Source organism: Stenella coeruleoalba (assembly GCF_951394435.1).
Source record: "Stenella coeruleoalba genome assembly, chromosome: 8".
Lineage (NCBI taxonomy): Eukaryota > Metazoa > Chordata > Mammalia > Artiodactyla > Delphinidae > Stenella > Stenella coeruleoalba.
Window position 1 is genome coordinate 48,911,319 of NC_137154.1, and position 12,149 is coordinate 48,923,467.

General features: G+C 47.7%; 1 protein-coding gene across 1 annotated transcript; it reads left to right on the plus strand.

Annotated features, from left to right (window-relative positions):
* The first annotated feature begins 500 nt into the window (after nt 1-500).
* Nucleotides 501-9,876, plus strand: TRIM21 (tripartite motif containing 21). The gene is made up of 7 exons (XM_079930823.1): nt 501-566; nt 1,671-2,125; nt 2,626-2,721; nt 3,807-4,037; nt 6,772-6,794; nt 7,472-7,572; nt 7,867-9,876. The coding sequence occupies exons 2-7, from the start codon at nt 1,718-1,720 to the stop codon at nt 8,415-8,417; spliced, it is 1,410 nt and encodes a 469-aa protein (XP_079786949.1). The 5' UTR covers nt 501-566; nt 1,671-1,717; the 3' UTR covers nt 8,418-9,876.
* Nucleotides 9,877-12,149: the final 2,273 nt, after the last annotated feature.

Below are 12,149 nucleotides of genomic sequence, written 5' to 3' on the forward strand. Positions count from 1 at the left end.
TGGCCGCTGAGCCTGCGCGTCCGGAGCCTGTGCTCCGCAACGGGAGAGGCCACAACAGTGAGAGGCCCGTGTACCGCAAAAAAAAAAAAAAAAAAAAAGAAAAAGAATATCAAGTCTCCTGAAAAGGAATGGTTTGGGGAAGTAGGAAACAGAAGGTGGCCTTTGCGGGAGAGCTCCGGGCACTCCTGTCCATCCAAACCTCCTTAAAAGCCGCTCCTGCACGCGGGCACACCACTTAGGCGTGGGGTGATGACCAGTGGCAGGTAAAGCAGCATGACTCCTCCACGCAGCAGATAACGATATTTTACTCTCTTAGACAGTGAGGACACGAGAGCGAGCGCAAAGCAAGGACTAAATGCTGCGGAGCTTTCACTCAGCCCCAGCCTCCAAAAAGCCCCCGCCCACGGTTCCCGTCGCAGGCCGCACCTCAACCCCTCCTCCTTCCTCCTCCCTTTGCCCCTCCCACTCACCTCCTGCTCCGCCCCCCTCCCTTTCAGACGGGTCTTTGACAGGAAATCGAAAGTGAAACAGGGAGCCGGCTACTACCTGCTAAGGTCTTTGAAAAGGTGAGTGAATTTGGCTAGACGGAGGTACCCCAGCCCTGCCTTGGGGACCTCTCTCCCCTTCCCCAGATCTGAAGAGCCCCTTCCTAAGCAGTTCCCACCCCTAGAGCCTTCGATCTCAGTTTTCCCTTCGCAGCAGGTCTCCCTCAGCCCTAACCCAGCAGTTCTTCCCCTGCTGCCTGGGTGGAGGCTGGGCTGCGAACCTGACTTCCAAGAATGAACTCGGGCTGCCCTGCTGCCGGCACCTGAGCTGGGATGAAGGACCCAGGGAAACTGGGAGAACTAGGATGGCAACCTAGCTCGGAGGGTGGTCCAGGGGAGCCCGGTGTGGGGTGGTTCTGCAATCCCTGAGACTCCTATCCCCAAAAGGCCCCCTCTAAAGGTGAGAGGGACAGGGTTGCTTAGAATGTTAGAAACGTACGGGTCTATGCCCTGGAAGAAACGAAGACAGGTGCCAGGTTCAGAGTAGCTGAGAGAAGAGCCCAGGGAGTGCTCAACCAACCACACATTTGTGTGTATGTGTGTGTGTATACACATATGTATATACACATATACATATGTACACATACAGATATATATACATACTTATGAGAATATATAAGAATAAATATAAATATTCTTATATATATTCATATTACAGATAGATAGATATAGATAGTTCCTGCCATTATTGCAAAACTTAATGAAGATCTATGTGAAGTAGGTAGCACCTGGCACATGGAAGGTGCATGGTAAATGGTCGCTACTATTAGGATTAGCTGTCAACGGAGTCAAAGACCAGTGGCCTGAGATGGAAGATGGACAGGTAAAGCCTGAGCACTGAGGGCTTAAGAAGGGATGGACATGATGAAAGTCAAATTGTAAGCAGCAGTATCTCAGGTTCTCAACAATTTTTGCTATCTCTTTTGGGGACTCAGTTTCCCCTTCTGTCTGACTGGATCAGTGAACCAGACTACGGAGGAGAAGCTCTTGTTATTCAGGTTGAGTTCCTTTTCTTTTCTTGTTTTCACCCCCTCCAGCTCACTCTCCCTGGTGGTTTCCCTTGAATTGTCTTGCTTTTCTCACACAGCTCTTCTCATCTCCTCCTTTCCTCTTCTCTCCCACTAGGCTACTGGAAGATCTCCCCAGTGGTGCTTAATAGGAACATTACCCCTATGGCCTCAGCAGTGCCCTTGACAATGATGTGGGAGGAGGTCACGTGCTCTATCTGCCTGGATCCCATGGTGGAGCCCGTGAGCATCGAATGTGGTCACAGCTTCTGCCAGGAATGCATCTCTGAGGTTGGGAAAATTGGGGGCAGCGTCTGTCCTGTGTGCCGGCACCGCTTCCTGCTCCGGAACCTCCGGCCCAATCGACAGGTGGCCAACATGGTGGAGAATCTTAGAAAAATCAGCCAGGATGCCAAGGAGGGCACACAAGGGGAGCTGTGTGTGGTGCACAGAGAGAAACTTCACCTATTTTGTAAGGAAGATGGGAAGGCCCTTTGCTGGGTGTGTTCCCAGTCCCAGAAACACCGTGACCACCCCATGGTCCCTATTGAGGAAGCAGCTCAGGAGTACCAGGTGAGGCCTTAGCATGGAGGCACGAACGGGTAGAAAGCAGATAGGGCCTTGATGACTGCTTTGTTCCCCAGGGCTGGGAATGGGAGAGAGTCACCTGTGGAGTTGAGGGGATGGGGAAAGGATGGGGGTCTCCTGCCTTCTGTGTCTTATTTAAGGGGAGAATTGCAAGCTCAGCACAATTTTCTCATTCCCCAGGAGCAGGGTATATGCTATGGGAAAATGCTGCATGGATCATGTTTCCCTGTGGCCTCCTGGTTAATTAAGAATGAGTAGTGCCCCCATCCCTACTACCCCAACAGTGTGGCTCTATTTTGTAAGAAACATCAGGCTTTTTCCAAAGTCTTCCCATCCACAGAATTCCTACCCCAAACAGACTCTAGTTCTTGCTCATCCTCTGCACTCAGACTTTTCTAAGAATCAGTATGATCTTCCCCCACCTCATGCCACCGCATCTTACTTCTTGATCTGAGTGGGCATTAACCTGCTATCTTTCTCTGCAGGAGAAGCTCCAGGTGGCACTACAGAAACTAAGAAACAAGCAGAGGTTGACTGAGAAGTTGGAAGTGGATGTTGCGAAGAAGAAAGCAGCCTGGAAGGCAAGAGTCATGTCCTGAAGGGAATCTTAGATCAGAAGCCTGGGGAGGGTCCAGGGTCCTGGACTCAAGAAAGCCCTAACCATAGCTATGCCAGTCCCTATATCTCACTCCCCAAGAACCAGCTGTCCCCTAGGTCTCCTGAGGGAGGGGAATAAAAAAGGGTGGAGCTCAAAGAGAGCTCCCAATCAGATGGAGAGTCTTAAGAGAAGCTGCTGAGGGACGAGACATACCCTGAAGCTCCTTCTCCTTGAGCCCAGTCTCTGGAGATGACAGCACAGAGCCTCAGTGTCTGGGACGGAGGAATCCCAGGAGAGATGCCAATGACTTGGCCCGTCGGGAAATGACACGGGCTGTGAGGAACAGGCTTAAGGGAACCATCAAGGTCTAAGGTAGGAAAAACAGTCTGACCAGTTGGTTGCTTGACCATGTCCAGATCACTGGTCCAAGTGTAATGGAGAGCTACAGCTTGTTCTGCACCAGGAATTAGGAGGCGGGGCATGCCAGGGACTAGAAGGGAGGGGAAGGAGCTCATGGCCAGGAGATCCCAGAAGAGGAAGATTTGGGACCGGGGAAGGGTGAGTCAGGCTGTGGTGGCAAAAGGGGTCATCCTGTGTCATCGAGTGACCCTCCAGTTACAAGCAGGAGAGAGCAAGCCAAGAATATCCCAAAGACTCCTTTTCCCCAGAACTTAGGAACGGGGTTGTGAGCCTGTCTTTGCGAGGTTGTTGGCAGTGGGGCCAGATGTTACTCCCTCAGTTACTCACTGAGATATGAAGACCAAGGGGCATGTTTGGGTGGCGATTTGAAGGAGGTTGAGGAAATCTCCGATACCATAGGCGGATGCCGCTGTGGTTGCAGGGCAGCCATGGTGCACCCCCAGCAGCCCTGTTCCCCTCTTAGTCCCAGGAGCCTCAGCCCCCCACCTCCCCAGCAAAATTGTAGATGTGTGTGTTTATTCCCAGACAGAGCCAGAGTGGTGAGTCTTCCAGGAATAGAAATAGATATGGGCACTTCCATTCCCAAAGCTTAGGAGACTGTGATTTAAAAAAAAAAAACCACCTCTTTTCTTTCCATTGACACCAAAGGGGAAGGTTGAGGGACACAAATTGAGGATTCACAAAGAGTTTGTAAGACAGAAAAACTTCCTGGCTGAAGAGGAGCAGAGGCAACTGCAGAAGCTGGAGGAGGATGAGAGGGAACAGCTGAGAGTCCTGGGGGCCACTGAGGCCAGCCTGGCCCGGCAGAGCCAGGCCCTGCAGGAGCTGATCTCAGAACTAGACAGGAGGAGTCGGGGCTCAGCGCTGGAACTGCTGCAGGTGAGGCCTGAGGACGGGCTCCCCTCTGAGATTCAAGGAGTAATTGAAAAAAGCCAGAGCTCTTCAGGGCTACCTTCAGAGCACACAGAGACTTGGTCCCTGGAGTTTTCTTAAATAAAACAAACTGGAATTCAGACCCATGAGTGGTTTGCATTCAAGGCATGGAAAGGTACAAATTTAGGTGGGAATATTCCATGCAGCAGTTAAAAGAAATGGACATCTCTGCTAAGTGCCTGCTCTAATACAGACCAGATTCATGACCTTGAGAAAGTACCTTAATCTTTCTGAGGATCAGGCTTCTCATATGTTAAATGGATATTAGAGTATTACATATCTCAGAGAGACAGTAGACCAGCCCCAGCCCTGCCACCAATTCTCTCTGTTACCCTAAGTTGTCATTTTCCTTTCCTAGACCTAATTTCTCCATTTGTGAAACAAGGGGGAGGGAGTGGGCTAAATAACAGGGGTTCCCCAGGCTTTAGTCATAAATTTATCGTCTTTACACTTTCTGCTACTTCTGTGAGCTACCCAAATGATTTGAGCATGTTACTTTTTTCTTTAAATTGTCTCACTCTTTTACCTGAATAAATTTAGTTTAAAAGGAAATTTGTCCTCAAAGACAAATATCATGATATCACTTATATGTGGAATCTAAAAAAATAATACAAAGGAACTTATTTTACAAAACAGAAACAGACTCACAGACATAAAAAACAGACTTATGGTTACCAAGGGGGAAAGGGGGTGGGAGATAAATTAGAGGTTTGGGACTAACAGATATACACTACTGTATATAAAATAGATAAATAACAAGGACCTACTGAATAGCACAGGGAACTGTATTCAATATCTTGCAATAATCTATAATGGAAAAGAATCTGAAAAAGAATCGATATGTATATATATATATATATATATATATATATATGTGTAACTGAATCACTTTGCCGTACACCTGAAACATTAACTATACTTCAATTAAAATCAACTGTACTTCAATTTAAAAAAAAAGAAAAAAGAGATGGGACAAAAAAAAGGGTCTGCTCTTGGGAAAGCCACACAGGGTCCTGCTCGGTTTCAGTACATATAAAATGCTTAGAACAGTACCTGGAATACAGTATGTGGTTGCATAAATGTTAGTTAATTTTATTGTCATTTATATTATTAACTAGCTACTGAACATAAAAACAGTAAATTGGAAATGAGGAAATAAAGCTAAAAGTAAAATAACTGAGAAAATAAAATTAAACCTTGTGAGCATAATTTTGTCCTCCCAGGAAAATCAGGACCAGGAAATGAGAATTTTAGAGAAATATTAAAATGTGACTTCGTTTCTCCCTTATTTGGCCTAAGCCAGTGTTCTCATTTGGTAATATAGCTTAGCTGTATATGCTAATTGCACGAATTATTGAGTTATATGGCTATCCTTGTGACTTTGCTTGTTCTATGCCTGTTTCCTAATCTGTAAATGGAATATAAATAACAGTACTTACCTAATAGGAGTTTAGTAATAATTAAACAAGACAAGTTATACAAAAAAAAGAAAGAAAAAGAAATTTGTCCTAAGCAATAGTAGCCATGTGTTATGTTACTGATACCTCTTCTAATGTATTTCGTAACAATATTAATAACTGCAAATTCTTAAATAGTATATATAACATGCCAGGTGTTTAGTCCCTCATGACAACACAATGAGTTGGATGCTACTGTTATCCCCATTTCATAGATGAGAAAACTAAGGTGCAGAGATGTGAAGAGACTTAGTGAGAGACTAAAGCTTAACCAAGTTCACCTGAATAGTTAGAGGTATTAAGTAGAACACACATCAATGAATTTATTTTTTTTTAACTAGTTTTTATACATTCATTGATGTGTGTTCTACTTAAAGTCATCTCACATCCACCAATGATAATGCTTGCCTCACTTTGGGAACCTTTGGACTAGATGGTCTCAAAAGTCCCTCTATGCTGTAACATTCTATGGTTCCTCTTTTCCCCACACCTTTTCACTGTCTCTGGGTCAGATATGGTCATGAAGCCATTTCTGGTTTGTGCAGAAAAGCCCACAGGATTGATTTGACTTGGCAGGCTGTCTTCTTCCCGTTACCTAAATCTTGCTTCTGCCCAGCATTGAGCAGAGCTTTCTAAGGCACTTTTGCCTGGGCCTAGGAGCCTGCCAGTTCCCCAGGTAAGGACCCCAACCCCTGCCACAGAATATTCTCAGACGTTTTGGTTTCACATACGTGACGGGGGCTACATTAACTACAGCAGAAGACAGAGCTCTAACTAGCCAGCCCTTCCTCCCCGAATGGTGCAAGCCCACAGATAAGGGCAGTTTCTGTGCGTTCTGTGCATGCTGACTTGGCCATTCTTTCTCTGTGACTGTCTCTGGGCCTCAGCCAGCCTGGCTATTTCTGCGCCTTTTTTCTCTCCCACCCACCCCCACCAAGAATCTGGTCTTTTTAATTTGTCTTCTGAGTCAGAGTTTGTAAGCTGCTCTTGCTTCCCCTAACTGTAAGTCACACCCATGCTGGGTTTCTGCTTCCCCCACAAGCACCCACACATGCCTTTTGTTCCAAGCTGGTCAGAAGCATCTTTTGGGCCTTGGCCCAGAGGGATGGGGCAGCGAGCAGTATCCTGTGGACCTCAGGGTGGCATCGCGTCACCCACAGGACTGAAGTCTCAGTCGTAAACCAATGACTCCAGATCTTACTCTCTGTCTCTTTTCTCCTCAGGAGGTGAAAAGTGTCCTGGAAAGGTAAGGAGAGGTTTTCTTTGTTAGAGGATGGGGCAGTAGGAGGCATATATACCTGTGAAAAACGGTTTTGAGTTAGAAAATGTGCACTGAAGTTATACCCATCCTCTTCCCTATTCTCAAAGACCCAGTCCTCCATAAAATATTTTCTGGTCTCAGAAGGCTAATTAATGGACATCTCAGTTGGTGAGTTGCCCAGAGCAATTGGATTGTAACGTCTTCACAAAGTGAAGTTACGACCAACAGGGAAGTTCTGAGTCTACAGCCTGCTGGGACTCTTTCTTTAAAAAGAATCTAACCAGTTTCAGACCTCCCAGAAAGAGCCATGGGTAAGACCCACGATAGGGGTGAGACTCCTCAGGTTCCTCGTGGAAGTGATTCAGCCTATATCAGACACCTTGATGTAAAATGAAACAGAATGTGCTTGCGTGGTGACCTCAGGCTCGGAGTGGAGATACAGACTGTCCAGGTGCTGCAGAGGCCCATTGTAGCCAGCAAGGCTTGGATAGACACTAAATCCTACCTCCTTTTGCCCTTCACCCTCAGGAATCCTAACACGGGAGGTGTTTTTGCAAATTTGCATTATATTAAATTATCAGTCATCCCCAAAGGCGATTATAGCAACAGGAATTGGGTGAGGTAGGAGTTGGAGTCAGGGTCTCTAACTCTTTTTCCCCCAGGAGTGAGTCTTGGAACCTGAAGGAGCTGGACATCACCTCCCCAGACCTGAGGAGTGTGTGCTATGTGCCCGGGGTTAAGAAGATGCTGAGGACATGTGGAGGTGAGGCCAGTACCAGGGTTGTGGGACTGGCCTGCCGGGGAGTGAAAGGGGATAAGGAGGCTTCACAGTGCATCCCGGGGTGGCAGAGAGATGGCAGGTCAGAGTAGGTGGGGCAGGGGCAGAAATAGGGAAGGTGGTTCCCTCGAAGGTCAGGGCAAGGGTGAGAGTTGGCTAGGGGGTCATTTCCTCACCCAGTGAGGCTCAGGGTCACCCTTTCATCCTCATCCCCCCACCAGACACAGGGTCACTGACTCCCCACACTCTCCTGGCCTGACTGTAGTCTCCTCTCTGCAGTACACGTCACTCTGGATCCACAAACAGCCAATGCGTGGCTCATCCTTTCGGAGAATCGGAGACAAGTGAGGCTTGGAGACACCCAGCAGGAAGTGCCTGAAAACGAGGAGAGATTTGATACCTACCCCATGGTCCTGGGCACCCAGCGCTTTGACTCTGGAAAAGTTTACTGGGAGGTAGATGTGACGGGAAAGGAGGCCTGGGACCTGGGGGTTTGTAGAGACTCCGTGAAGAGGAAGGGGCAGTTTTTGCTCAGCCCCGACAATGGCTTCTGGACAATTTGGCTATGGAAGAAACAAAACTATGAGGCTGGCACCTGCCCCCCGACTCCCCTCCACCTTCAGGTGCCTCCACGCCGAGTTGGGATCTTCCTAGACTATGAGGCCAGCACTGTTTCCTTCTACAACATCACTGACCATGGCTCCCTCATGTACACCTTCTCTGAATGTGCCTTCACTGGACCTCTGCGGCCCTTCTTCAATCCTAGTTTCAATGACGGAGGAAGAAATACAGCCCCTCTGACCCTCTGTCCACTGACGATGGGCTGGTAGGGATCCAGATGGCTCTCTCCGGACACCAGCACCTCTCTGTTGGTTCCCCTTCTCAGCCACTGGCCCTGTCTCCTTTGCCCATGAACTCCAAACCACCTTTGTCTCTGCAGAGGTGTCAGGATGCCAGCAGGCAAACTTTGGCAGGGAGGTCACCGGAGGTCTATATCAAATGACCTGCAACACCAATATTCCTGCCCTGCATTGCCTTATGATTCCCTCCATGAAACAAGCTACTTGTATTTGGCCCCCAAACTCATCTGGATCAACTAAAACATGTTTCTGCCTTCCTTATGTGATTCGAGTTTTGTTTTCTCCTCTCCATCTCTAGGCCTTTGGTCAGATCCCTACTATGTATCTTGCAAAGCGCTTCCTAAATAAATTGGGCCTCAGTCTATCCCATCATTCCTGTCTCGTACACATCTAGGATTATCTTTCCAACATACACGCATCAGATCATGAGTGGCTCCCCACTGCCTATAGAAAAACAGCCATTAGCAGCCACACTTTTTTTTTTTTTTTTTTTTTTTTGCGGTACGCGGGCCTCTCACTGTTGTGGCCTCTCGCGTTGCGGAGCACAGGCTCCGGACGCACAGGCTCAGCGGCCATGGCTCACGGGCCCAGCCACTCCGCGGCATGTGGGATCCTCCCGGACCCGGGCACGAACCCGTGTCCCCTGCATCGGCAGGCGGACTCTCAACCACTGCGCCACCAGGGAAGCCCAGCAGCCACACTTTTAAAATAACGGCTGAAAAAAATAAAAATAAAAATAAAAAAAAAATAAAGGCTGAGGTAATTCCCTGGTGGCCCAGCGGTTAGGACTCCGCGCTTTCACTGCTGAGGGTGCGGGTTCAATCCCTGGTCAGGGAACTAAGATCCGCAAGCCCCGTGGTGCAGCCAAAAGAAAAAAAAAAAAGGTAAAATAAAGGCTGAATTATGCGTGCCTCCGATTGCCATGTTAAATATCCAGCCGGATGTGCTCCCCCATTCCCACTATTATCTCCCAACCACGTCTTGTTGTTAGTGGAGCTGGTTAAAGGGCATATCAATATAAATGGCAGGTGTGATGGGTTTTGATATGCCAACTTGCCTAGGCTATAAGCCCCCAGTTTTTCAATCAAACACTAATCCAGATGTTGCTGTGAAGGTATTGTTGTAGATGTCATCAAAGTCCATAATCATTTGACTTTAAGTAAGGGAGACTGTCTTAGATAAGCTGGGTAGGCCTAATGTTCAATCAGATGAAAGTCCCTAAGGGCCAGATCTGAGGATTTCCTGAAGAAGCTATTCCATTTGTGAACAGAAGCTTCAACGCATGCCCAAGAGTCCCAGCGTCCCCTTCCTGATAGCCTGCCCTGCGGATTTACAACTTGCTTTGCCGGCTCCCACTGTTGCATATGTGAATGTTTTGCAATAAATAAGTAAATCTCTTAATATTTATCTCCTGCTAGTTCTCCTTCTCCAGTTGAACCCTTACTGGTGTGAAGACCAGGATGGAGGTAACAGTGTCACCTGGTTTCATCAAACTCTTTCTCGAATTTAAGCTTTGAAGCTTGGCACAATGAAGTTCTACACCTGAGCATCAGTAGGCTGCCTGAGAGCCACTATCCTTCTAGGAACCCTGATTCCTTATCTAAATAGAATCTCAGATTGCCCTTAGCACATCTAAATAGTTCATGAAAAACTTAGATACTATACAAAGATGTCAGTGACCTTAAAAAGAGTCTATTGATAAAGGAGTTGTTTCTAAGAATGAGTAATGGCCTATCTTAACATTGGACAGAAAGAAGATACTTTGATGGAAAGATAAAAAGAACAGAATCCTCAGGCAAGAGACAACATCACAGAGTTAAATCAGTGTAAGTTGGCAAAGTCGACCAGTGCCTTGGTTGATCCACTGGAGAGAATATGGAGGAAAACTCAGTCCTCTATGAATGGGATGTACTGGGGGAGGGTTGGATTCTGTATACCCAACATGGGTCATAGAGAAATATTTTTTAATAGAAGAGTAGGTTACGAAATCAGCTTTTCTGCTTCTCTGTGTCTCTGTCTTGGGTTTGACCAATGTAAATGATGGTGGCGATTTTTTCCCTTCAGTTGAGGATGTTTGATGTTCCCCTCAAACATGCAGATGTTTGCCAGCAGAATGTGGGCATAAGGAGGAACATGATGCCCAAACTGCTGGGCGATTATGGTAAAAATGCCAGTAAGTTGAACATGGAAATGACCCCAAGATGGGAGCCACACGTGCCTAGGGCCTTTTGCCAAGCTCCTCGGGAAGGGAGGCGGAAGACTGCGTTGAGGATGAAGGTATAGGAAACCCAGATGTGCAAGGCATCTATCATTGCAGTAGAGAGCAGAGCAGACAAGCCATACCAGACATTGACACGAATGTCAGCACAAGCAAATTTAGCAACAGCCATGTGCTCACAGTAGGTATGTGGTAGCACATTGCTATGGCAGAAAGGTAGTCTCTTCACCAGGAACACACCTGGGAGTATCACAGAGAAGCTCCTCAGGACCACAGCCAGACCAACCCTTATGATTACTTCACAACGGGGCACACTGACGTAGCGCAGTGGGTCACAGACGGCCACAGAGCAGTCAAATGCCATGGCCAACAGGATTCCCGATTCAGCAATGAAGGTGGCATGGATGAAGAGGATTTGGGCGGCACAGCCATCGAGGGAAATCTCTCCAGCATGGAACCAGGATACGGCCAGGGCTTTGGGCACAGTGGTAGTGGACAAGATGAGGTCAGCCACAGCCAGCATGCAGAGGAAGAAGTACGTGGGTTCATGGAGGCTGCATTCAGTGACGACGATGAAGACAAGGAGGCTATTCCCAAGGACAGCAACAAGGTAAGAAATAAAGAAGGGGCGAGAGATCCATATGTGCTGGTCTTCCAGGCCAGGGATCCCCAGCAGAATGAAGAGTGAATGGCTGGTACCAGTGTGGTTGGGGGTTGCCATGCCTGGGATGAGTCATTTGGATGTTGGTATATGGGATTTAGCAGTCATCTCTTCTCTCTTTCCAAAATGGTGAATGGGGCTGGAGTGGGGGAAGTGGAAACAGATCACTTTTCACTGAATGAGAAGTAGAAAGGGACCTGGTCAGGAAATCAGGAAACATGGGTTGAAACTCCTTGCCAGGGCTTCCCTGGTGGCGCAGTGGTTGAGGGTCTGCCTGCCGATGCAGGGGACGCGGGTTCGTGCCCCGGTCCAGGAAGATCCCACATGCCACGGAGCGGCTGGGCCCGTGAGCCATGGCCGCTGAGCCTGCGCGTCTGGAGCCTGTGCTCCGCAACGGGAGAGGCCACAACAGTGAGAGGCCCGCATACCTTGCCATTCTATTCACCAGCTATGTGATCTCAGTAAAATCACTTCCCTGCTCTGGGTTTCTCTTTTATCACTTTAAAACTAAAGTTGAACTAGATTTCTGTAAGAGAGTGGTTCCAGCTCTAGAATGCCATAGGCTCTTAGCATCAGATGGTTACAAACAGTTGAGAGCTGTGAATATCACTGCAGTTTCCACTTGGACCATCAGAATGGGATATGCATCTCAAAAGGCAAATGGTAACTGAGTTATCAATTTAACAAACCTTACTGAACACACTGAGCACGTACCATGGCTCCTGGAGGACCTACTTGAGGGGAGACAGACAGTTAAACAAAATAGCTCTACAATACAGATAGTGTAGAAGAATGTTAAACACAGGGGCTGTGGAAACATGGA